This window comes from Oreochromis aureus, linkage group 14 (assembly GCF_013358895.1).
Source record: "Oreochromis aureus strain Israel breed Guangdong linkage group 14, ZZ_aureus, whole genome shotgun sequence".
In the NCBI taxonomy this organism is placed as follows: Eukaryota; Metazoa; Chordata; class Actinopteri; order Cichliformes; family Cichlidae; genus Oreochromis; species Oreochromis aureus.
The window spans coordinates 20423321-20450679 of NC_052955.1; the positions used below are offsets into that span (position 1 = coordinate 20423321).

The following is a 27359-nucleotide window of genomic DNA, read 5'->3' on the forward strand; positions in this document are numbered from 1 at the left end:
CATCCTTTCGGCTAATTAGGTAAAGTAATACTTAAGTAAAATCAGAAGTATTATCTACGGGAATGCCTTTAGTAAGATTTTAAGTTTTAGCCGATATCAGACCCTGAATTTCACATCATAATCAAAGACAGTCATTTTTTTTTTTTAAAAAATCAGTTTTATCCGAACAAGACATTGTTCGCCGTGTGCCAGTGTGGAGGTGTATAGTTGAAAGGTACTTAACATTTACAGAGTCGGCTCGTTTGTCTCCTTCATTCTTTTTCATGCCTTTTTATGACTAAACAAGTGTAGCAAGACGATGATCGCTGCTTGGCCTACAACATGGTTCTATTTAGAGTATAGACACTGATCATAATACCACATTATGCTGGGGAATACTTATTACTTACTTATTACTAACTTTGAGGGAGGTTGTCTCACTTGGGTGTACTAAAGACAACATGTGCAAGAAAGCACTTAAAATGGCTGTTTGCAGCGAAAATCCCCCAAAATTCAACCAGCTCCAACTTGTCTTCGACCTGTAAAATACCTTGAAGTTGATGTGGAAAAATCTACATAATCATGCCAGGTGTAGAATCACCTGAGAGAGAGAGAGAAAGATCAGTGGCATGTAATTTAGCTCGGAGCGGTTCAGCGTTTTACTTTAAGTCAGAAACTTTAACAGATGCTGACATAGAGCATTCAGCAGTTGTGACCTTGTACCAGCGCATGCATGAATTCTGTTTCACTGAGGGTTGGGTACAAGTGTTAGCACTAAGCGCTTGGAGGCCTGGAGAAGGTTAATGGAATTGGGACACATTGTTGGTATTATTGGCTCTTTTTTAAGTTCTCCTCTAGTCATGCCTCAGCTTGGTAGATTAAATCATTTTTATCAGCGAAATCATCACGGTGTTTTTATTTGTTGTGCATGTATAGTTTTTTAATCATGATAGTGTAATATGTTGCACTGTAAAAAAAAAAAAAAAAAGCAGTCTATACAGCATAGATTCATATGCCTAAAAATGAAACTACATTAACAATACTAATACATTAAAAAGTAGATGATTATTAATAAACCAAGGCTTTGAGCTCTTTGAAGTCTCATTACTTCCACAGTGCCAAACTGATGGCTTTTAAATGGAGGAGGCAAGGAAGTTCATAACGACATTCTTGTAATGCTGTTCCTGCCATATCTCTTTCTTACATTTTCACATGATTAGTGGACAATAATTTGGCCTGGTCTACAAAGAATAAGCCACGTCCTGTTTTTGACATACAGTTGTTCAGTAACTAAAGCTGACAGCCTGGCTACACAGATGTATATAAGCTCAGGTTGGAATCGGGACATGACACCCAAAATGTTTGACTGTGTTTTTTGTAATGATTCATGAATTGAGTCAGCAAAGAGCAATACTACAGTTAGATTTGTTCAACAGTATTGAGGATGAAACATGTTAATGCGCTGTCCTGAGCGTCTTCAACGTTGTCATAAACTTGGTTCCTCTAGTATGACCACAGTCATGGTTAACATGTTTTATAAACCCATGTGACGGATGATCGTCGTGTTCACAGTTCGGTTGAGTCGGTGTTCGTAGATCGACACCATGTTTGTTTAAAAAAAAATTGGCTTTTGTTTGCATTTGTGTTCCCGAAGTTGCTCACTTGAGGTTTTTCAAATTTGCAAGGCAATCATATCCAAATGTTAAGTAAAGAGAATTTGAGTCTGTAAGGCAGAAGTAGCATAGGATGTGCAAATTAAAATGGGGAAGTGTAAACTCATTAACAGCTTCTGTAGACATGCTCAAGAAGCGGAGAATCGCACTGCAGTGAGGTACTACATGCTTAAAACATGCTAGTCAAAGGGGGGGGGGGATTCTTGATTACAAAAAGTAATATCTTAAAAAGGAGAGCTGCTGTAAGGTTAGGACTATGCTCTACACCAGCTAAATCTCTTTTTCTTAAAGTTGAATCACTGTGCACAATATGTATAAATTTTCTACTTAATGTTCAGTCAGAAGTCAAAGCCACATGTGACACATCACAGGCCCTTTTAGCATATTTTGAAGCAGCAGGTGCAGAACGCTATTGCCTCATAGAACCTTAAATCTGCTGGTTAGCTCTTTGCATGCTCTCACTGAGCCTGCATAATTGTGTGGGTTTTATTCTGGTTGGCCCAATTTTATCTCACAGTTCAAAGACACAAAGGTTAAGTTGGCTGATGACTATAAATTGGCTTTAGTTTTGGATTAAATGGTGAACGGCTGTCTCCCGTTGTGTTAGACATGTTATGGACTGGCTACCTGTCGAGGGTATCCCCCGCCTGTTGTGTCAGCTGGACTTCAGCCCCCTGTGGCACAATTTGGATAAACACTTGGGAGTGTAAATCACCATCCAGCTGTGTCTGTTGTGTTTAAAAATGTATAATTTCACATGAAATGCTGTGTAGCTGTAGTAAATGAATAGAAAATGCAGGCGACTAGCTACATAATTAATGTAGGTTTGCCATCTAGGTCATTCTGATAGTATGGTGATAAGTAAACTATTTTAAGATGTCACAAGGTATTTAAACTTTGCCACTGTGTATATATTCGATTGCATTATATACAGACTTACATCACTCTGACTACTCTGAACTTCACAAAGTGTTTAGGGAAGTCTTTCTTTGTCTTTTTAACTTTGTTGGCTTTTTCTGTTCTGCACGTCTCCTGTCTAGGCTCACAGACACTACTTTGCGCTAAAGATAAGTGCTCTAATGCTAGAAGAAGCTAATTTATGTGAAATTCTCTCTATATGATATAAATACTGCCTTAGTGATGTAGAGAGTGAAAATACATAGTGACACATGGGATGGATTGTGCAGATTATCTTTCTGTTTCGCTATCCTTTTAACTGCTCTTTCATCACTCACTTTCTGCCACATCTTTTGGCTTGAATGTTATCTTATGTACTCTTTCTAACCGTATCTTGCCCTCCCCCTCACATCCTCCCTTTCTGCAGGTGGTGCGGCTATGCCAAAACCCCAAACTGGCTCTGAAGAACAGCCCTCCCTACATCCTGGACCTGCTGCCAGACACCTACCAGCACCTGCGCACCATTTTGTCTCGTTACGAGGGCAAAATGGAGACTTTGGGTGACAACGAGTATTTCCGGGTCTTCATGGAGAACCTGACAAAGAAGACCAAGCAGACCATCAGCTTGTTCAAGGAGGGCAAGGAACGCATGTATGAGGAGAATTCACAACCAAGGTGAGAAAACTGGATGAAATGGATGGAATAGATTCCCATTTTAATGGTATCAGAGTGTCTATGTTATAAATTATTTGCCTTTTTAAGTACAAATGCTCTTCTCAATCTTGCTGAGCTGCTGTGTTCATTGTCGTCAATGAAACGCATCTGAAACGGGAAATTTCAAGGTGTGAAACCTTAATGCAGCAGTTCATTGTGAATAATTATGACGATGCAGGTACAGCGTGAACAATTGCTCCCACCCCCAGCCCCAAGGCTGGCTGTAGCTCAAGAAGCATCAAAACAAGAGGAAAGATGTGTTGTGGTTTGAGCATGTGAGCATTTGTGGTCAAAATGGCGCTTAATCTACAGCTGCCTGCCTGCATGCCGCTTTGTTTTTGTGCCTCCATATCTCTACCATCTACTCTAGCATAGTTTCTTCATGTAGCTTATTTTACTTTTTTGAAAAGTCACATGGTGCCTCCCGCTTGTCTCTTTCTTTTGTCTTGCGTGAAGTATTATTTCTCTGTCTAGAAACAGAGTGAAGTGTATAGTCTGTCCCGAAAATAAGGAGTTGTCGTGGCTTTATGTTTGGAGAGACTCAGATTATTGATAAGACATTCCATTTGGGTTTTTTTGTTGTAAAAGCATTACAACATCCATTAAAGACAAAAGGGCATATCAGGAAGCCTCAAGATTATGTTGTTGTTTTTTTTGTTTTTTTTCTCAGTATAAAGTGAGGTTAGTGGTAACTGGCAGCCTCTCTTGAGGTGCAGACTATGCTGGAAGAAGCTGATCTTCTTCTTTGTATATTTACAGACTCCTTTTTAATTTCATGTATCCTGTGGGTGAATGCTGTGGGTGGATGTTGTTGTGATGTGAATATTTTTTCCTTTTACAGCAGATCATTCCAAATGACATGAACTGCCATCAGACTTTGTCCAGAATATCTTTTCTTGCTGGTAGTAGGCAAGATGACTTGCAACAGATTTCGTTTGTTGTCAAGGAAACTTTTATGACAGACTGCCATCTTCAGTAGATTTTGGACTGGTCTGTCATTAAAACACCATAAGTTATTTGAAAATGGACAAACTGAGACCACAGTCAAAGGACACAATAGCCATTTTGATACCAAAACCTTAAAAATAATGTATAAGTACATTGTACTTACAGATAATAGTTTTGCCTGAGCACACATGTGCTTCAGATGTCAACTGGGAAACTAACCATGGCAACATTTTCCAGGCATCATTTGTTTTTTCACAATGCACATTACAGAATGCATGTGTTAGTTTAGTCTAATGAAGACAGAGCACAAGTTCTGCCCACACATAGGGCAAAACTATTCATGGTTCTCCATTAGCTTCAACACATAAAGGCACCTCCTTGGCAATTCCGACTGCAAACGAAAAACCCTAAAGGTTCTCTGCAGTGTGAAGAACACACAGTCATTTGTTTAAGCTGCCAAACTGAATAAACAGGTTTTCTATAGGACACAAACGTGGATCCCAGCAGTAAGACAGGAGGCACTATCAGTAGTAATGAACATGAGGGATCCTGACACAGTACGTCTACTTGTACACCAAGAAATTTGTGACTAATAACTGCGATATCCAAGTTTCAACTGTAGGCTACTCTATATCTGCAAGACGACCTTTAGCATTTTGACAGTATGAATCTTTTGTTGTAGTGGTATGTGGATGATTCAGCGACCGGAGGTGGATTGACAAAAAATTAAGAGGTATTGTTTTCTAAATAATGATTCGAACCATAGAAACAATAACATCAAAACAACACTGTTTTTAACTTGTCTTATGTCATGGAAAAAATAGTGACAAAATTGTGTAAGGTTTACAGATATATATTTTCTAAGACAACAATATTTTATCCTGTAATAGTGTTGTACTTCTGGTGACCTGGCACCATATTTCTTTGCTGATCAGAGCTGATAAAGTAGACCGCGACCTTTTATCTAGTGTCTGATAGACTTTTCTCAGCATTAGTCTAGGACATTAAAGAAAATATAATTGTGATATTCTGTTAAATTAACACTGTCTAATTAACATTATAGATGGGTGGGACTGATAACATTTGCAAGCATCATTTTATTATTAGCCATAGCCGCTACCTTCTACCATAATGATAACAAACAGCTTAATATGGCTATCAGGTAATTGCTAACATGTATTATAACTGTTTAATACTTAAATTTTGTTGAAAACGAAGCTTTACTGGCGCTGTCCTCAAACTGTTGGTCATCAACTACTTCAGCTGTTGGTGACGGGAGGGGCTTTATGCCAGTATTGGCCAGTACTAAGCTGATATTTGTACTGAGTGTGGGACCTCAAGGTGGTTCATCTCTGCCAAGTAAAGCTTTATTTGTGAAGGAGATCAAAAGTGTGATAAACCTGCATTTAAAAGGAAAAAAATAAAATAAAATTAATGGCCAACGGGCAGTTGCTCTTCCAGTTACACAAAGACTTCCAGTAGTATAAGTTTGTGGGAAATTGGCCCTCGACTCCCTTTCTCTGTAACCTCAGTAAACACTTAACAGATGATTCAAGTCATGCTCAATAGAACATTAACTACATTAACTAATGGTGTCTTTATATGCAAGATATGAGAATTTGCAACGACTTGTGATGGACAAGTCCTCAATCATGATATCAGGGCTACCCACCCTTGGTCATTGTACCGAAATGCTCATCTTGAGATGATGACTGACATTACTGTGGCAACGTCTTGTTTTTTGTGTTTTTTATACCCCGTGTGCTAAGCCCTCCTTTGCTGTAGGCATTTTCTTCATTTTCAGACTTTTCTGGAGTGTAACTATAACCATGTTACTATTATATAACCTGGGGAAAATTTTATTTGTGTTGTGCATTATAAATTTTCTAATTTCAAGATCAAGTAATCAAGTAAACCTATTTGACCCTTCATCATTTTTGACTAGTATGTACTCTTTATTAAAGTCTGTAAAGTTTGTTCAGTAATAAGGAGTGTGATTATCACTTGTTCTTAGTAAACAAATAATAAGAATACTTGAAATAAAAGTCTGAAAGTTTCAAAATTTACAAAAACATAATTTTGCCAAGCACTTGTGATAAGACTAAACGTGCAGTCAAAAAGAGGGAGAGATAGAAGCCCAAAAATGTATGTCATTGAAGAAGCCACTAGTGGTTTACTTTGGAAAGCTGTAATGCTTCACCACTGTGAAAAAAAATCCTCTAGAGCAGAGTCAGTGTGCAGCAAATTGGCTCACAAAGTAGCCCTCTGTGGATAGTTGCTTTTCCAGTGTTGCTGTGCATGCTCTTTGTAATAACGCACTGAAAAGTCTACAGTCTTGCGTGAAAGGAAAGTGAAGATTTAGATTATTTATATGCCTGCAATGAGAAAATGGGTTTGTTGTACGGCTTGAATGACAGCGAGAAAAAGCTGGCTTGAAAGTGGGCTCATTGGTACCACCAGACTTTGATTATTGCAATAGAAACGAACGCAGAAGGTTGCAAAAATTTGGTAGAAATATAGTTGATTGGAGTAAATTTCCCTCTAAGGCTAGATCACTTGCAGATTCAATCAGAAATACTCGGTTCTGATGTTTCGTCAAACATTAGCATAACCTGGTCTTTCCTTTGAACATTCTTTTTGTTTGCTTTTTACATTAAGCAATCATTTTATCAAGTCAGACCTCAGATGTACATCCTCATCTAGTTGCTCAGTTCCTCAATGAGATTGTTTTCTTTCAGCTACCATGACCTTAATGTTGCAGACATAGAAGCAAAAAAAAATGCCAAAGCAACCAGAGAGAAGAGGAAATATCTATTTGAACCACTCCTGTATTTGACATGAGGCGCTAAAGCTGTTTTTAGCCACTGTGGCAATTTCTCTGTGAAATTAATTTTTGTCATTGCTTGATTGGACCAAGAGACTGCAGAAAGAAGGGAAAAAAATTGTGCTTGAAGGAGAGGAAACAGACACACACACACGGTAGCCAGGCATTACACAAAGACTGCCATTGTCTCAAAGGAGAAGGCAGTGACACTAACCAATGGGTGTCAGCCCACTTAAAAATGCTATAGAATCGACCAATGACGGAGAGACGCTAGGAAACTAGTAAAACAGAAACTTGGTTAAACAGAAGCTGAGGATAACATGGGGCGCAGATAGACAAATGAAAATACAAGACTGACTGACACTTGTTGTTTCCACCACTTTAACTTCAGACAAAATTGGTGCTTGACAGCCATTGACTTCAGGGTCTATGATTGGGCTTTATGGCTACTTTCAAATCAAAGTGAAGGCTCTAAGTGTGTTATAGGAGCCCCAAATGAAGAGTGGGTGGATATGCTATGATGCGATGTCGTGCAGACTTCTCCGCAGTGTCCTCCCTGGAGATTTTGGCCCTCTATTTATCCAGCCCCCCACTAACGTACGAGCCATGCAGATTGTTTAGCTTTAGAGATGAAGCAGAGTCGCGGTAGCACAGTACACGCCTGGGTTTGTTGCACAACACTTTTCGCTTGGGCTTTGACTGTGGGAGCAGCCGAGTCGGGTGGAAACGAGGTGCATACATAGTCACAGAGGAGAGAAAAAGAGGGGGTTCATTGTTGTTGAAAGTCGAAGAGGGTAAGATGAAAGTGAGTCGACTCCAAGCAAAACTTAATTAACAGTGACAGCCCATATTCGGTCAGAATCGACATGACACAGTCAGCACTTCCTCCTTGTTTGCTTCACTTACTTCCTCTTCTGGCTTTACGCAGCACAATCGAGACATTTTCCGCCGTAAGAGTTCACAAAGAGCCACACTGTTAGTTGATTTTTAATATTCAGTTTAATTTTGTTTTAAATTTCAACCCAAGAGCAAATGTACATTATTGCCTGTTCTCAAGATGGCTAGAAGTAGGATTAGCCCTTAAAACTGTTCCTTTATTTTCTAAGCAGGAAGTAGAGCTACACAGTCAGACCATAATGTGTTATAAAAAAATGGCCAGTCAGTACTTCTGCAGTTAACAGCCCAGTGTTTTGTAACTGTGGTCTCTTGTTGGCTGTTAATTGGTCTATATTAAAAATAATTGACTTTCCAAATCTCTTCTTGAGTAATGCAGCTTTTTTTTTTCCCTTTTCTTTTATTTTTTTTCAAGCCAGTTTATTCATTTACGTGCAGACAGGATAGGAAGCCTGTGTTTAAACATTACTCATGCCACATTCTCTAAGAATAGTCATACAGTAGAACGGTTGATCAATGTGTCCTCAGATAATCCCCTCTGCCTGCCCTCCCATGGGTCTAACCGGATACAGCTTTGACCTCTCTGAGAGAGTCTGTTTGATCATCTTCCTGGGCTAAGCTGCCATCGCATCCTGACCACCGTTGATAGGTCCAGCTGGTTACAGGAAGTGGTGAGCTTATAGACTGCACAGTGATGCATTGCGGAATAGTCTGCACTGCAGAAATATAATAATTGCAGTGCTGGGGTTTATGTACAATGATCTAATTTATTTTAGCTATATTCCACCACTCTTCTGTTAGTGCGACATTATGGCTGCTGGTTTAAAACCCTGTTAGCATTCTGAGTACCCCCTGTTAGCACCCCTCCCCTCCGATTCCCCCTTTTCTTTTTCATATCTGAAGATGAAACGAAATGTCCCTAACTGACTTAAACCACCTTAAGCAGAAAAAGGATCAAATTTGCAGAGCTATTTTTAGGATTTCTTTAATAATTCATTTTGTGGTAAACTGATGACGGTATCGCTCAGGTTTCACAGAGCTTCATGTAAAGCAGACATTAGTAAAAGATCAGGCCCAAAGCTTCCTCTGTTTAACCACAAGGAAGCAAAGAAAATAAATGGTTGATTAGCACAAAAAAGGTGAATTGAATGCTTGGCGTTGCACATCATGGGAGGTATTACAGATTAGGTTGTTTCCCTGTTCCTATTTTGTACACATTAACAACATTTGCACGAATACTAAGTTCAAGGATAAATCTGTCGACTAGTCTATCAAACACTGTACGGCACTTCGCATTTAATTATTAGTTATTATTAATCCCTAATTCTTTTCCACAGTGTCTTTTTCCCACCCCCCCACCCCAAACTTGCTCTGCCAGAGGTTTCTTCCTGTTAAAAGGGAGTTTTTCCTTTCCACCATTCCCAAATTGATTGCTCATAGGTGGTCATATGATTGTTGGGGTTTTTTGTTTTTCTCTGTATCTTTACCTTAAAATATAAAGTGCCTTGAAGCAACTGTTGTTGTGATTTGGGACTATATAAATAAAATTGAATATAATTTATTTATGCTCTGAACCACTGTTAGTCACATTTTTCTGCTTATTGCCTCTTAGTATACTTTTTTTTTTTTAAAAACCATTGTAAGGTAAATGATTTTTATCTTTGGAATGTTAAATAAAACAATGCCTTTTAAAAACTAAAGAAGTAATTAAATATAATTTAATAATTAAACAACATTCAGCTGCAGCCTGACACTCAGGAGTTAACATTTTATTCCACACACCCTTTAGCCTTTCACCCCATTGCTCTTTCTCCTTCTGTGCTTACTTCCAACTTCCCTTAGTTACAGCACATTGCTCCAGTCCTTTGCACAATAGAAAAATGCATTCCAGGCATGTTTCAGTGATATTATTACAATGCTCAGTCAACTTCCTCCAGCTTCTACTCATTCAATTTTCCCTGCAGCTGGACTACTGGACTACTATACAGCCATTCATTAAAACAATGATTTGGGTCCATTTTTCTAAACACAAATGTAGACAAAGCCTCTGGCTAGCGCTGCATTTGTTTTGGTCCTAATCATCCATTTCAAAGTTAATTTTTCTTTTCCGCACTGCTCACATCTTGCTAATGCTATAAGACCGGAATGAATAAAATATCCTAGCATGAACTCTTATTTCCCAGTTGTTCACAGTGTTGCTGTATTGTCAAAACGATCATGTAGTCGAGCCTTCGTGGACAAAAAAAAAAATGACAGTGTGTGGTACCGTAACTTCAATACTTTTGTGTCTGAGAAAAAGCTGACCTAAAGCACGGCTTCCTATTTTTTATAAATGTACCTGACATCCACGTGAAACAAAGGTCTGTCTCTGTGGACACAGCTTTTGAATTTGCCTATCTAAAAACCCATCTTATCACTTTAGCTACTATACTGTAGGAAAGGTTTGTTTATAGTATAGAATTGAGTTGAGGAAATGTTACAGTGTATTTTGTTATGTCAGATAAAACTGAATAGAGAAGAAATTTGCATGAATAGCATTCATTCCCGCTTCATCAGTACATGCCTTAGTTTCTTTCAAATGGACAATTTCGCATGAAATAACAGCTCAGTTAGAAACTTGCTAATCTCAACTGATAGCCCTGTACTGCTGAGGTTTTTAATCATTTTGAAGTTGTTAGGAGAGGAAGTAGTTCCGGCATTACGTTTCCCACGAAAATGAAACGCGCTCTCACTGAAGTCTTTGTTAGTTTTTACACCTCACATGAAAGGAAGTAAGAGTCAAAACCTTTTAATCCTGAACTGTATTGAACTGTCACCCTGAAATCTCCTAATGTAGCTCAGGGTGACAGGAATAAGGCTCAGTCCTCCTTTTGCATACTCATGCCTAAACTGAATTTTTCTACAGCCTTAAGACGATTTACTCTAGCGTTACGTGTCATTTTAGAGAAAGCCATTGTTCAGTTTCCCCACCGCTGCTGTGCTACATTCAGTCTTATATGAATCACACTGAATGTGCTTCCTTCTCAGCTCAATTCCGTGTAGAGACTGATATGGCATGAAAAACAGCCTCTCTGTGTGATGCTACAGGGGGGATACTTGTTGAGACAGTTTGTTAGTTCATGCTGATGTAGTTGGAGTAATTTAAGGAAAGCTTTTAGTGGTTAGCCTAACGGCTATCGGTGATGGGAATGGAAAACACGGTTCACACTTCAGAGGCTGCGGGTGTTTTGGCTTCAATTACATTTTCCTACACTCGTAGCTTGGGGCTCTATGCACGGATATATGCAGGCACACAAATAGCAGAGCATCACGGTTATTTATGTCGCAGCAATATCAGTGAGCAGTCGACTCATGTAGTCCTCACACTTAGATTATGGTGATTAGCATGATGCAACCCACTATCTTCTCTGCCTCACAGGGTACAACAAGCAGTTGCTGTTTATGCACACAGAGATAAATGAGCTCAGATATGCACTGAGATATGTGAGAGGATTTGTCTGAAACTGAGCGCTTTTTTTTTTTCTTTTTTTTTTTAATATAATTTATTTCTAATCTGGATTTAAGCATGTCTAATTTACTACTGTGATAAAGTGTTTATAAGAAACATGAAATACACTGAAATGTGTTGGAAGAAGTTTTTTAAGGATTCTCACAATGTTTTCGTTTTTATTCATTAAGGACTGTGCTCAGAAACAGATAAGTGTGCTTGCTAAAGCACACTGTCTCGTGGTTGTTGGTTGTTTGCTGTCATGGCCGTTTCCTGATATTGCTCTGGAATGAGGCCAGTTTCTGGAGGTTTAAAAGTGATGACTGAGGCAAACCGGAAAGCAGAATTTCAGACCCATTGTGTACACTCCAGTACAACAGCTACATTCATTTTTAATGTCTTTATATATTTTTATCACAATTTACCACATTGTTTATTTATAAGTTCAGTGCTGGAGTTACTATTAACCCTGATGGAGAGTGCTCTCTCCATTTCCCTGGACTGTCATGAGTCAATAAAAATGTGATCTGTCAGTGCCTGAAAAGTACAGGATGGTAGGACTGTAAGAGTGTTTCAGTTTGGAGAGAGCTTTGACTGGTTTAATGGATTTTGTGTGTGTGTGTGTCTGTGAGAGAGAGAGAGAGAGAGAGGAGAGAGAGAGAGAGAGAGAGAGAGAGAGAGAGAGATTTCCTGACATTTAATTCTGGAAATTAATTTGCTTTGTTCTGAAATACTTGTATTCGGGAACTTATCTTCATGATGTAGATAACAAATATGTCAAATCTTAATCAGTGGTATTAACACAGTTGCAGGCTGTGTCCTGTGTACAGTGCTTTGCATACTGCTGAAACAGCGGTGGCTTCTCATGTTGTAGTAAATGAGCTTATAACTGCTCGGTGTACCGAGGCTGTGTTGTCTGTTTCTCTTAGGAATATTTCAAACTGAAAAAGCCAACCACAGACTCAAAAACAAAAAACACCATGATAGTCTTATGATGCGATGCAAATGTGACACGTTGGTGTATTTCCTCAAAAATGCTTTTCAAATCTATTGAGAAACTTACTGCTCTTATGATTTCCCCAAAATCTCTGGATTACATAAAATTGTAATCCACTGGGAGTGGCAAACATGGGCCTGTGTGTTTTTCTGGTCTCTGGATTTGTGGAGTGGAGTTGTCCTCAACATACTTAGTTCTGCTCTAGTTTTAATTATTTTCTATGATGTTGTAAACGACTTTCTGGTAGTTCTGTTGGGCACGGCTTGTGTTTGATCTGCATTTCCCTTTTGGCCTCGAGCAGAAGCGATAACACAGCTGCGCGATAATACCGAAGCTACTTGTGACTATCGCGAGTCCAGAAAAGCTCTCATTCTGTGAGGATGACCCATGCTGGCTGTGCTGCGGTGAATTAACGTAGCGTAATGCATTGCTGGCCGGCTAGCTGTGCTACTTTATCACAACCAGCAGGAAACAGGAAGGGAGCAGCCAGCTGCAAGGTCAGAGGTCACTCTATAGCATGAGGGGGATGGAGGACAAAAACCTAGTGTTCAAAAAAAGGTTTGGCCTTTGACTGTGGTTAAGAATGACAGTGTAACTACAGGAAAAACAGAGCACTATAGAAGTATATGACCGTCTACATCAGCATGCTATTTTGTATGATTGTAGCACACTGACTCTTCTTCGTCGCTGCTGGCACAGCACTTCAGATAGCAGTGACTGTTGTAAAGCTGGCTATTGAAGTATTGGCTACTGCCAATTGTACACACAGTACAGAGATGCTGTTTTAAGATGAGATGGGCTGAGAGATACTAAATCAGTTTATAGTTTTAATTTAAACTTGTATCTGAGCTTTGAAAATTAATATTGACTCAGCTAATTTTAGTGGTTCCTCAACATTACAGAAAAAAATATACAATGTTTCATTCTCAGTGCTAATATTGTGCCATAGACAGCTGTGAAACTGTGATGCTAGTAGGACCAATGTTAACTTTCAGACTCCTTCTCTAGTTCTTAGTCACACTGAATCGAGTCACTGCGCACTGTACCTTTTACTTACAAAACACAAGATTAATGGATAGCAAACTGCTAATGCAGGTTGCTTTAACTGAAATCGATCTCAATCTAAAGCCCAGCAGCACCAAACATCATCGCAAACTCAGCAAATAAGAACGCCGTCCCATTTTGGGGGGGGGGGATTATTTTTTTTTATTTTATTTTATTTTATTTTTTTGGAACTAGTTACGTAGTTCCACTTCCTGTATGGAGCTTCTGGTGCTTTTGTAATTCAGGCAACTTAATTAACTTGCCTCAGCAGCTTCTTCTGCATGTTGATCAGTTTTATTATTTTCTTGATTTTTTTTTTTTTTTTAAAGCCACAAGCATCTTTAGCAGTCAGCTTCGACATTCAGATTTCTCACAAGAGTAAGACTGAACCAAAAAAGACACTTTTTTTTTTTTTTTTCAAAGACTTGATGCATAGTGCATGTTTTTTGCTTTGCCTTCTGTCTGAACTTATCCTTAGATCACAGTGGGATTAGCTGAACCTGGTAGGATTTGTTACTTTTTCTCAGTTTCACAAGTTAGCCACAAGAACTTTTCAGTTTATTCCCCTTCCGTGCACATGAAATTCACCTCAAACTTTGAATCTGTTAAGATCCAAATTTCAATGCTCATTGTGCCTATATAAATGTGTCCACCCCAAGTGGTTATATTCAAATGTGTTATAGCATTTGGCGGTGAATTAGAAATTAAATTAAATGGTGGGTTTGAAGAGATGGTTTTATATGCTCAAACACTTAAGTAGTCTCCATGAATGTTTTAAGTTCAGAGATGAAGGGAGTGGATGAGTAGATGAATAAGATGACAAAGTAACCCTCATGAAAATGAAATGAAAGCTGTGAGTCAGGAGAGAGCAATTCCACACAAACTTGAGAGAGACGAAGACCGTCTTTATATGATTATGTTGTAGGTAAAAGAAAAGCAGGAGGGGGCTGTTGTAACTTAGATCTAAGTAGAGAGTAGAGAGAGGTTGACAGAAGAAAGGATAAGGCAGCAGCTTTAAGGTTCAACAGGCCAGTACAGCCAGGAAGCAAAGAAACTGAGGGCGACCTCCTGCTGAGATGATAGCTGCTGAAGAAAGCACACAGAAATGCAGTGTCACAAATGTCTGTCTTTCCTGAGATGATGCTGGAAAGGGAAGATGCTCTTGAGTAGAGCTACATGAGCTCTTAAGGGAAATGCTGGGAGTAGTTGGTCTCATTTGTCACATTGTATCACTGAAGAGACTAGTCTGGACTTCAAAGACAGCAGCAGTCACTGCAGCTAGCTTCAAGTCTTTGCTGTAGATTTTAAGTGGGCAGAGCATTTCAGAAGATTAGACATCAGGACTACAAGAGTGATTACTGTTATCATTTACTACCGAGAGGGTGTGAGTGTAAAATACTTGTGCAAGCCTTGCATTACCCCCCCCCCCCCCAAAGTTTCTTGTATATCCCTCCGAGGTAAACGGTCTTCTTAACAAGGACTACTCTATTTTGGCTGGATGTCAATATACACTAATCTTATTCATCTGTCTCTGGTCACTGTCCTCCTTCCTCATTCACTCTTTCCACTCATAGGGCGTGTGCTGTAGTGTGGGGCAGCTGCAGTGTAGCCACGCTTTCATTGCTGTCTCTCTCATGCATGTCAATTCACCCTGCCCAACAGCCAAGCACAATCTCCCTCTGTGCCGCCTCGTAAATCACCGCTTTCTCAGCTTAACGCTTATAATGCTGTGATGTGGTGCACGGGCATGGTGATGCTGTTCATGTTCATTCTCTTATTTCCCACTTGAGTATTTTGTCATCTTTCTTATGTCATTTCCTTGTTTGCTCTCATACTCTTCAGTTATTTTCTCCTTTCTTGTTGACCAACTGAAGTCACACCTATGTACTATGATGTCCTAACCTTCACATCGTCGTCACTCTAAAGATGCATGCATGTGCTTGTGAACTGTATGCAAGAATTTGGAGCTATTTCTGGATCATAGAACCAGCTAAGGACATTCTCAGTGAGAATTTGTTACTTAAACTTGGAAGCCCGTTCTTTTAGCTACCATCCATGTTTCTGCAGATTTGAGGAGCAAGAATTTATCTCTGTGGTAGCATGTACTTCGCATTCAAATCTCAAATTCCTTTGAGTTCCATGGTGGTATCTCCCCCTTTCACTAAAATAGATTGAATAACAGGCTGACAAACAGATGAAATAGGATGAAAAGTAGTCAGACGTCATGCACAAAGAGAAAGAATAAGGGTTTCATGTTTTACCAGAGTCATCATTTTCATTGTATATTCTGATGTATTTGTTGTATACATTTTGCAGTGACATGGGGGAAGGGTAGGCTTATTTATCAGCCAATTAACAGTTTGTAAGTCACTGAATCCTATTGCCACTTCAACTCCATTTGAAGGAAAGAAAGTCCGATTCCATGTGACACTGTATGTCTTTTGTGTGTGTAATATGTTTTGGGTTGTTTTTAAACACTTGACAGTCATCCACATCACATCACTGCATTTCTTTTTTTGCATTGACACAGATGGCTGAGCAAGCAAGAATGCTAAATAGGTTATTATTTTTGGTGGACTCAGGAAACTGCATGTTTGATGTGCATTTGAATATTTACTCTTTCTGTTTCAGTGTTTTCGCCAGTATTTTATCCACAAGTAAAAAGGTTCTTGAATACGCTCATGTTAGCTGAAAACATTTTCTCACTGTCCTCTGTGTATAGCTTGTGACACTAAGTTGACTTCTGCTTATTTGCTGTAAACTATTGTAAGTGACATGTTAAAACTATAGTCGACACTGAGGTTGTGTATTTGGTGTTTCACTTTTGATTTTCAAACAATCACATTTTGTTTTCTGGAAATTCCAACCTTGGTAAATAATACACATGGTATAATCTGAATAAAATCCAGCTGTGATGCTAATAAGTTACTAATGTTACTCAGCATTTCTCTCTTGAGGCCTTTGCACGGTCTGGTGAACATCTAACAGCAATTCAATGTTTAACATGTTAAATCTCACAGTGTCCCCTCTTTTCCTGACTTCCACAGGAGGAATCTTACCAAGCTGTCTTTGATCTTCAGCCACATGCTGGCTGAGCTGAAGGCCATCTTCCCCAATGGTCTGTTTCAGGGTGACAACTTCCGCATCACCAAGGCAGATGCTGCAGAGTTTTGGAGACGCGCCTTCGGGGATAAGTAAGCACATTTGTGTGTTATCTTTTACATACACTTGTGTATTATCATAGTGGTTCCCGGAAACTTGAAGAGTCACTTTTAAGTTGTAAAAAGGAAATTCAGTAGTGCAAATCTGTAAGAAGATATATGGTCATGTGAAAAGAGAATCTGTGTAGTTCTGTGAAAAACTAAGTGCTCCCTTCCTTAGGAGTTGAGAGGATAAATAGCAGCCATTCAAATGAACTAGATGGATTGATTATCAGCAACTTTGATCAGATTTATAAAAGCAAAGGTTTCAGCTATTTGCTGGTCTGGATGGTTCAGATTTGTGTTAACAAAATGCCACAATCTCCTCAGTACATCAGTGGACATCCCAGCAAATTCAGGAGGAAAAAGCTCAAATGACTAAAGAGCTCTATCTAAGACTCAATAGTCCTCATATTTAATGTTAGAGATTGCGGCAGTAAAGAGGAAAAAGAATGAACGAGTTAGGCTTGTTTTAAAGGGTTACCAGGCGAAAGCCCCTCCTCTTTAAAAGTAACATGGCAGTATGGTTTAGGGTTGTTTTACTCTTGGCGCAATATCCTTTGGGCACATGAGGCCAAAGTGGAGATGTTTAGTCATAATGCACAGTACCGTGTTTGGAGAAAACCAAAAACGGCATATCAGGGCAAACGCTTCATATCAGCTGTCAAGCACGGTGGTGGAGGGGTGATAATTTGGGCTTATTTTGCAGCTACAGGACCCGGACGCCTTGTAGTTACTGAGCTCACCACGAACTCATTTTGTGTATCAAAGTATTCTAGAGTCATATGTGAGGTCGTGCAGCAGGGTAATGATCACAACACGCACAGCAGCAAATCAAGGTGTTGTAATGGTCCAGTCAAATTCAAGACACCAGGTTGATTGAAATGCTGTGGTGGGACCTTAAGAGAGCTGTGGATTCATAAATACCCACAAACCTCAGTGTGCTGAGGCGACGGAAAGAAGAGCAGGCCAATTCCTCTACAACAATGTGAGAGAAAAAATAAGATTACTTCCAGTTATTGCTGCTAAAGGTGGTTCTACAAGTTGTTCAATCATTTCCACTTCTCACAGGATTCCTGAGCACTGCCGAGGAAAAAGGTCTTTTTTTTTTTTTCTCTCACATGACTCTATGGAACATCTGAGAGCAAAAGGTTTTGCCTTCTTTCACAGAAATCAGACAATGAATATCTCCCCTGGGACAAATGTTGGTCCAGTGACTAAACAACACTAATATGTCTTTTTGTGGTTTATTCGCAACTGTGGACACAACTAATGTTCTGTGCGCATATTTTGGTTAATCAGTCACTATATACACAGACAAGTTAGATACCAAAGGGATGTAATCACCCTAGAGAACATCTTACTAGCAGGGTTTTCCCAAGTACTGTGTGCTAGTGCGTAATTTTTCCCTAAAAGAAAAGGGTTTTATATATATGTTGCATAGTTTTTAAAACAAAGTTGAGTATATTGAAAATGTTGGCCAAAGATCGGTGAAATTCATCTAATTTGCATGTTTCGTTACTGTCTCTTTAAAAGTTCACATTAGGTTTATATTTATGTCCAGTACAAAGATGACTTGAGTATAATAGCATTTCCTTTTTTATCAGATCTTAATCACTGTAGGTTTTACACACAGGCTATTCATGGCTGCATTTCGAGGTATGGGTTGCGTTTTAGATGCACTTGTAAAATGTACTTGTGAAATGCATGTAGCAGGTAAAGGAACCCAAAGTTAAAACCAAAACTGTTACTGCACCTTTACCTTGATTCTGCAAGACAGCTTGCAGGTAGCCTACATTTAAGAATCATTATTTATGAGGTTTAAATTTTTGATGCTTTATTACACTTTTTTTTGAGGGGATGTCATCATCCAATGTGTGTTTTTTGTGTGTTACAGAACCATTGTGCCTTGGAAGGTATTCCGTCAGTCTCTCCATGAGTTTCATCCCATCAGCTCTGGGCTGGAGGCTATGGCCCTAAAGTCCACCATAGATCTAACCTGCAATGACTACATCTCCGTCTTTGAGTTTGACATATTCACCAGGCTGTTTCAGGTAGATATCACACAGATGCACACTGCATCTTTCTCTTTGTTTTATAGTGGTCTCCTGAGCTAATGAAAGCAGAAATGTACAAAGGAAGAGAGACGGAGAAGATGGAGAGTAATTCCTAGGGGTTTGTTAGCCTTGGTCTAGGAAACAAATTTCATTTAAGCAGCACATAATGAACTTAAACTAATCAGCCGCATCTTTTTTTTTCAGCTAACTCTATCAACTTATTAGCAGGATGTCTGTTGACGTATATACACTGTCAGATAGCACTGACAATGAAAGTTTCCTCCTTCTCTGCCCAGCCAGTACACAAGGATATGTTCGGGAATTATTTTGCACTCTTTAATAGGCGTCTGTTGTCGCATCATGTGGCCTAGATAAGTCTGTTTGTGCTAGAGAGCGACACTGCGATCTTTCTCAAGGAGTCATTAAATGTGCTTCCCTGAGGTATTTTATTACTTCCAGAAAAGTAATAAGTAGCAAGATGGAAAAGTAGAATAGTTTCTTTGACATGAAATCTTTGAGAGGTTAAGAAATTAAACTGTTTTATTTTGCTATCCCCTAAATTAACTGTGTGTTTTATAGCTCATATTACTGGTTGTCTACTTGCATCCTGTGTCAGAGGTAGAGGGGTAAATGCAACCCACAATTTATATTTCACAATCATGAAGCAGCGCATTTGTTTCTGTGCCATTTTGTCATATACTTCTGGTGTGCAGGTGCTGCACAGCACTTTTGAAATTTCTCTAAGTATAGAATGAGGACAGATAAAAAGAAAAAAGCAAAGGATATTGGGAAGGGGAGCACAAAGGGTGCGTTTATCTACCTTCTTCAGGGCTTATCTGTATTATGTAGTACAAGTTCTTTGCATCAGGATTGCAATTAAAACTATCAAATGAGAACCACTGATCTCTCGAGTGAACCATAATTTCTTGTATGGAGCAGCTAATGTTTATTCCTCAGTGACATCACCCCTACTTATGTGTATGTTACTGACAGGCTTAATGAAGCCTAAACAGATTACAGACATTTCCTATGGCACTCCCTCTTACAAAAACGTCCTCCTCTAAATGTCCTCAAACTCAGAAGAGGAAGTGAGCCTGTGGCCATTTTAAGCTCTGTCCTTGATATGCAGCAGACTGTTATTTTTTTTTATTTAATTTTTTTTAATATTGCTTTAAAAGCCCTCTCAGAAGTCTCATCTCTCTTCATGCAGTATCTTTAGGCTGAATTATGATTTGATTATAAATGGGCACATATAAGAAAACATGCATTCTTAGTGCAGTTAGGTGAAAACGGAGTGGTTTAGGATGAGTTGCCCTCCAAATGCCATTAAGATGTACCTGAAAATTAATTGTACAGTTGCTAGATTGTTACCTTACTCATCAGACTTATTGCAGTTATTTAGGCAGTCTGCTAGGAAAAAATACTAAAGCATACAACAGACATGTGATAAAATGTATTGAGTCCAGAGGAGACAGTTTTGACTTGTCACTTCCTGTGTTAAGTGCTGCTTACTGCAGAGCCAAATGGGCGGCGCTGGACCACGTCCAGCTCCCCCTCTCTGTGATTAAGGTTAGATTGAGGGTGGAGCTGGATCTAGACTAGGCAACTGGCAGTGTTAGGTTTTCATTTGGGCAACTATTGTGACGCTGAAAGAGGATTGGATGGGTCTCCATTAACATTTTTGCATCTCCTTAATTTTGCAGCTCACGTTAAGTGTCATATGTGTTAATTCTGCTTCCTTTCACACATCAGACAGACTAACGATAGCAATTTCGGAACCACCTACTCACCACAGCATGCATTCAGTGAGCGTGCTGTGGAGTAGCATGATTTTTTTTTTTCTCTCCCCATTCTTCTTCATGTTAAATTTTTACTACTTATTGTGAGCATTTCTGGATGTGGGTCAAGTCGCCTTTAAAGAAAGAAACATGAGCTCCTATAAACGAGGCATTTTTTTTTCTCTCTCTCTCTCTCTTTTTAATGTACATTATGGAAAGCAGTCTACTAAAGTCTAGGAGTCTTCATTCTGTGACTCCACGTGGTGCCAAATGAGTTGCTTTGCTTAAAATACCTTTTTGCACAGATTGATCCCGGTCATTGTACATCACAATGAGGTTTGCCGAACAGTTGTTAAACCTTGAATATCACAGTGATGCAATATATTTCACTCTTGCTGTGCTCATTCTGTTACTGCCATGTACATTCACACATCAGATGACTCACTTTCTCTGTGTGTGTGCAGCCTTGGTCATCCCTGCTGCGGAACTGGAACAGCTTGGCAGTTACTCACCCGGGGTACATGGCCTTCCTCACCTACGATGAGGTCAAAGCTCGGCTTCAAAAGTTCATTCACAAGCCTGGCAGGTGAGATATCATGATACCAGACATCCACACCACACTTTGTAAAATATTCATCAACACTGAATGTGTAACATGGTTCATAAAGCATTAGCTTTATCTAATTTTTTTTTTTTTTTTTTTTAAAGGAGAGGAAATAAGTGCTAATTGTATAGGAACTTAATCTAGCATCACCATTTCTTTTTACCAGTACCACCTTGTGGTTGCTTGGTAACTTTACAGTCTGTTGTAGTCTGTAGATCTTTACTTGGACATATTGCACAATTTGGTGAAAAACGGCGTTGTGCTGGGTGCAAAAGCGGAATATGCAACACGGGGCCAAAGCAAAAAACCTTGTTTTACTGTTCATGCAGCCCTACACAGAACGCATATTCACTGCACAGTGCAGTGCAGACATAAAGCATAACTGCCCATTTCTAAATTCAGTTCATACCCAAAATGTCTCTACCTTTACGGTGACCTTTCATTGCATGTATTTTTACAGTTTTCTATCAGCATTTGTTTTAGCACTGAGCAACATGATTCTGTGCATTATTAGACACACATCTCACACATCACATTATCACTCTGTGTCTATTGGCAACTGGATAGTTTCACCTAGGTCCTATTTTATGTTCCTGGTAGAGGGCAGAGAGGGCACAGTTTTAACGTTAATGCCAGATTCAGTCACAATTAATGCAAAAGTTTGTGTGTTCGTGTGTGTTGGTTTGTGTGTGAAGAACCCAGGGCAGCATGGCACTGGTACCTTGCATCAATGGCCTGATTGTATGCTGAAAGCTGATGTCACTCTTCAGGCCTGGCCCGTGTAGGGCCACGTTGACATTGGAGCAGTAGTTACTGTGCAGCGTTTTTGACACTCTAAATTACAGTGTGCCATTAAGAGAACGCTGTTGGTACTATGGGTACAACAGTTCTGTGCTAAACATCGAGGCTGTGACCAACACTTAGTCCTGCCAATTTTTAATGAGCAACCCTACTTATGCTGTCTCTCTTTTTTTTTTTCTTCTGTCATTTCTATATACAAATTGGTCAGCTTATGCAGTTAACTAGAGAAGTGCATATTGGGGGGGGAGTGGTCCATCTCTTATCTCTTTAGTTTTGTTCTTGCCTTTCCACTGTCCATCCCACGGCACAAACGGCTATTTTTATCTGATCTAACATGCTGTACATTCACCTCCAGCTTCACAACAGTGTCATCCTTACGAAGCAGTATTAGCCCAGTTGCGGTTGATGTTAGTTATTGATCTTTTATTTTGATAAGCAGTGATGGGTTTTTGTGCCGTTGATAGTTTCAGCAAGTGTGCATCTCGTCTCTGTTTGTCATTCCTACACTCAGTTCTGTCCGAGTTGTCTCCATAATTTGTAGTCTTCTTTAGCAACGTCGAATGGTAACTACGGCAATGGTGTAAACGCAGTTGCTTTAATGTTTCTATAATGTGTTATAGACACAGAATGTAATGTGTGTATCTGTGATGTGTATCCCATAATCTAGTATATATTTATGTATATATGTGTTCAGGATTGTAATGAAAATGCAAATTAGAAAAAAGTAGCTCATTTTGCCACATTCTCTTATGCATGTTTATTATGCAGCCTGCATATTTTCATTTGGATTGTGCTTACTTGAAGGTATTTCTTGTGCACATTTTGCAGCCACTGCTGCCCTTTTACCACATTTCATCTCATTGTATTTTATTACTCTTTTCAGAGTTAAATCTGACCATTTAACACCATTCGAGCTATTCTTATTTACAATTCCCCTCTCTTCTCAGTTACATCTTCCGACTGAGCTGCACAAGACTGGGCCAGTGGGCTATTGGCTACGTGACTGCAGATGGAAATATACTCCAGACCATTCCCCATAATAAACCCCTCTTCCAGGCTCTCATTGATGGTTTCAGGGAAGGATTGTAAGTCAACTGGCATTTTGTGAGCTTCGCTAAAATCATGTCATTTTCTTGCAGCTTTCCATCCAGACCTCTGAGGTTCTGTTTTTTGTCTTTGTCACTGGTTCACAGTCTTGATTCTCTTGATTCGATGTAATTTTTACTGTGGAGCGTCTCTTTTTCTCTCTTTCTCCTGTTCTGTCCTTTCTTCCTACAAAGCTTGCACAGTTTTGTGTGTGAGATTTGCTCTAAGCCAATTCAGACATATCATTTTACATGTTCCCATCATTCCAGTATTCTAACCACAATAGAGTTGTTGATTTAGCTGACTGGCGTAAAACTCATCTTTTTAAGCCAGCGCTGATTCCTTTGTTTAATAACAGCTATAGTTGGTCCGTTCCACCATGTAATCAAATGGTGATTTCAAGTGGGAAATCTTGAAAGCTTTTCAAAGCTTATAAACTGTATCGCCTCTATCTTCAAAACATTTATCAAATGGTAATTACAGAGTCTGACTCATTTAGAAAACACTCACGTATTGTACATGCACAAACTCGTAGCGAATGAATGGACTGAACAGATGTTTTCATTACCACAGCCTGTTAGGTATACATGCCACATAATTGCAGTAACTAATAATGATCATTACTTCTAAATTAAAATACCTGCCAAAATACCCAAGGATGCTTTAAATAGATTTACTAATTTATTGTGTCTCTGCATCTGCAGCTATTTATTCCCTGATGGCCGGACTCAAAATCCTGACCTGACAGGACTGTGCGAGCCTTCGCCTCAAGACCATATCAAAGTCACCCAGGTCAGAGCATCATTCTTCTAAGACTCTTGAAAACCCCATGCATTTGGGGTTTTTTTGTGTTTTTTATTTTATTGTAGTGTTAAAATGGTTTGTTACGTTTGGATGACTAAACAAAGGATTTAAACAATTTATGCATCTGTTAATAAGATTGGTCCAATAAATGGGATCCAGTACTGATCACACTCTTACAGCAGTGCATCCAGCAGAGTCCAAAAGAATTTTGAGTATTATCAACATCTTTATTCATGACTTTGTTTTAAATACTGTAGAAGATCTTTTCAGACTCATACATGTTCTCAGAATTTTGTAAGTGCAATGAACAGACTTACTTTGCAGCTGCTGGACTGAAACTCAAACTACACCCCCCGCAACGGTCTATCGCTCCAGATCCTTCCAGGCTTTTTTTTTCCTTTTTTTTTTTTTTTCTTTTTCAAAAGGATCTCAGGTGCTGTTGTTCCTATATGATGTTACCGTCTTGTCATGTTTTTTTTCTCCCCGCAGGAACAATATGAGCTGTACTGTGAGATGGGCTCCACTTTCCAGCTTTGTAAGATCTGTGCCGAGAACGACAAGGATGTGAAGATTGAGCCCTGTGGTCATCTCATGTGCACCTCCTGTCTCACTGCCTGGCAGGTACAAGAGTGGGTGTATGCAAGGGGGTTTGTGTGGGTTGTTCATGTGTCATAACTCAAACCTGGTAAGAGGTGAACTCTCTGTTGAAGTGCTCTTTTATTCAGACATGTCAGACACAAAAAAAGCCCTTCTCTCATCTCTGCATGCTCTAACCATCTGCCCTTTGGCCTGTGTTGCAGGAGTCAGAAGGTCAGGGAACAGGATGTCCCTTTTGTCGCTGTGAGATTAAGGGTACGGAGCCGATAGTTGTGGATCCTTTTGACCCAAAGGACAACAGCGGAGGGTCTTCCAAGAGCACATTTGGGGCTGAGGGTGCACCCTCACCCAGCTACGACGACGATGATGATGACAGACTTGAAGACCCTCATCTAATAATGAGCAAACTTGCCTGCACAAAGGTAAGATGGTGACAGGAGTTGGACTTCACAAAAAAAAAAAGTTTCAAAGTTTCCAGTCGTGGCACTGGGTGAGCTATTCTGGTCTTTTTCTATTCATAAAACGTTGAGGCACTTAACACCCAGAGTGCACCTCACGGGTTCCTGCTGTCCTCTTATCTCCTGCTTTTCTGAGAGACCCTGTGCAGATGAAACGCTCCCTGCCCTGGCCTTTTCACTTCTTGTGAGCTTCAAGCTCACATCTCCTATCTAAAGTCTTTCATCTCCATCTTTCATGGCACCAAGGTAGCAGCTTTTTGTGCCTCTTTGTATTTGATATGTGGGGCATTCTCCTGTCTTACATCTTTTATGTACCTCTGAGAAACTGTGTGTGTATTAATCTGTTTATAGAGTAGGCGAATACCTGAGATCTTACACACTTTGATGTGGTCCCGGGAATTTCTTTGGCTTTGATTGCTGGCCTGACCTCTTTGACCATTTACTATTTACTCATTTCTTGTGCGTACTTGTTTGTTTCATCTGTGTGAAACAAGATACGTTTGAGGAACTGCACAAAAAATAAAGCTCTAATATTGGACAGAGCTGTAAAGTAACCTTATAAGGTTATCAGAGTTTTCAGTTGGCCTGAAGTTATTGCAAATATGAGAGGAGATTTGTGATATTTGCAAAATGAGAAGTTGCATTTGGATTCCATCTGATTTTGTTTGAATATTGCTGATCAGTTGAAATCTGTGTTTGACTCTTTTGTGCGTCATCCAGGTGGAGCGTCCCCCATCACCCATGTCTGGGACTCCTCAGTCCTCTCTTCCCCCGGTGCCTCCCAGACTAGACCTATTACCGCACAGACCTCCCAACCCCCCTGGTGCCTCCAGCCCTGGAGTCAGCAGTAAGGTAACTAAATGTACACAAGAAGGGATCTAAAAACTTACAAGTCTAATATTGATGTCCAGTCTGTGTACAGTAGAGTGTGTCATGCCTTACTGGGTACCTAATCCTAATCTACTCAACTTTTGTGGTGCTTCCGGAGTCAGAGCAGGTAAGAAGGGGGAGGGGAAAAAGCCTAAAATTGAAAAATAGACTAGCTATGTGCTAGGAAGAACCTACTCATAGAACCTGCTCCTTCATACAGGTAAGGAATTTAAAAATGACGGTCACAATAATCAGGGCATTTTATCTTCAAAGTTCCTTCTCTGGGAAACTGCCATATTTCCACATTGTTATTATTTTTTAAATGTAGATAAAATGAAACTGCAGATGAAAAGCTTGATTATTCTGCACATTATAAACAGCATCTTTGCTCAGTGTTGTTCATCTGCGTTGCGTGTATTGTTGGAAATGATGACGAATGCATAAACAGTGGCTTTCTTGCTAAATACATTACTTCCAGCACAGAAGATAACAGCACAGAGCTTTCTTTGGTTTCACATTAATATCGCATGTAGTCTAAATGAGATCCCTCCTCCTTGGTTTTTCCCTCCAGGCACCATCTCATCACAAAGACAAGCCTCTTCCCCTTCCCCCAGCACTGCGTGATCTCCCCCCTCCCCCTCCTCCAGACCGCCCCCACACCGCCGGGGCAGCCCCTGATGGACGGCTTCAGAGGCGGCCCCTACCCAGCACACCCGGGGAGCCCCCTCGCGATAAACTCCCTCCTACACCCCCAAACCGGCCCCTGTCTGACTGGACCTCCAGACCGGTTCCCAAGGCTCCCACCTCCTCTTCGTCATCCTCTTCGGTATCCTCTTCGTCCACCCAATTCCCCTGTCTGGGCGGGGACCTCCGAGCAGGTGTCAGGGAACTCTCCAACAGGCACTCCCTCCCCTTGGCACTGCCCTCCTCCATGGACTCTCGCTCAGACTCGCAGAACAACAGCTCCCTCAGTCTGGACCACCAGCTGGTCAGAGCAACCACAAAACACAGCACACTAAACTGCCGTTTGATTCATTTGCTACGGTTACAGGCACACACAGCACTAAAGTTATTACTAACTGTCCAAACAAAACCGAAATTATTCAGAATACTGTTTATATGGATTCCAGTAAATTATGTTATCTGTCACAAAAATAGTGACGATGACATTAATTAAGGTTGGCTTTTTACTTTTTGGATGAGCCAGCCTAGTCTTTTTTGAGAGTTTAAAGTCTTTATGTATCAGAATACAGTGGAACCAGTCTTCTACCTTACTACTTGCATGTCTGTGCAGGTCTAAATCCTAAGAGCTGCCTTTAATGTGTTTAATTTATTTATGATTCTTAGTTTTAACCTATAAAAATATTTGTCTTTAGTCTTTCTAAGATGCTATCTTTTGTTTCCTTTCCAGAATTTTTCCACCGGAGTTGGTCAAGATTACGACAACCCCAGAGTCAAACCTTCGGTCTCAGCCAACGCCATTTATGCACTGGCAAACAGGTACGTTTCAGTGCTGCTGAAAGCATCTCAGTGGAGTGGATCTTGTCTTTCCTGAATCACTGACATGCTTTGTGCCTACTTGCAATTGCAAAGCTGTACAAATTACCTTGTTTGAAGTTGATTTATACTCAGTACCTTTTTAAGGAT

General features: G+C 39.8%; 1 protein-coding gene across 1 annotated transcript in view; it reads left to right on the forward strand.

Annotated features, from left to right (window-relative positions):
• The window catches only part of cbl (Cbl proto-oncogene, E3 ubiquitin protein ligase), a 34878-nt gene that overhangs the window by 1909 nt on the left and 5610 nt on the right, over positions 1-27359 (forward strand). Inside the window, exons 2-12 of the mRNA XM_031749900.2 lie at positions 2977-3224; positions 16505-16651; positions 18555-18711; positions 20957-21078; positions 22845-22982; positions 23688-23775; positions 24277-24408; positions 24588-24806; positions 25563-25694; positions 26284-26700; positions 27124-27212. Coding sequence (XP_031605760.1) covers positions 2977-3224; positions 16505-16651; positions 18555-18711; positions 20957-21078; positions 22845-22982; positions 23688-23775; positions 24277-24408; positions 24588-24806; positions 25563-25694; positions 26284-26700; positions 27124-27212 — 1889 coding nt within the window. The remainder of the gene's footprint in view (positions 1-2976; positions 3225-16504; positions 16652-18554; positions 18712-20956; positions 21079-22844; positions 22983-23687; positions 23776-24276; positions 24409-24587; positions 24807-25562; positions 25695-26283; positions 26701-27123; positions 27213-27359) is intronic.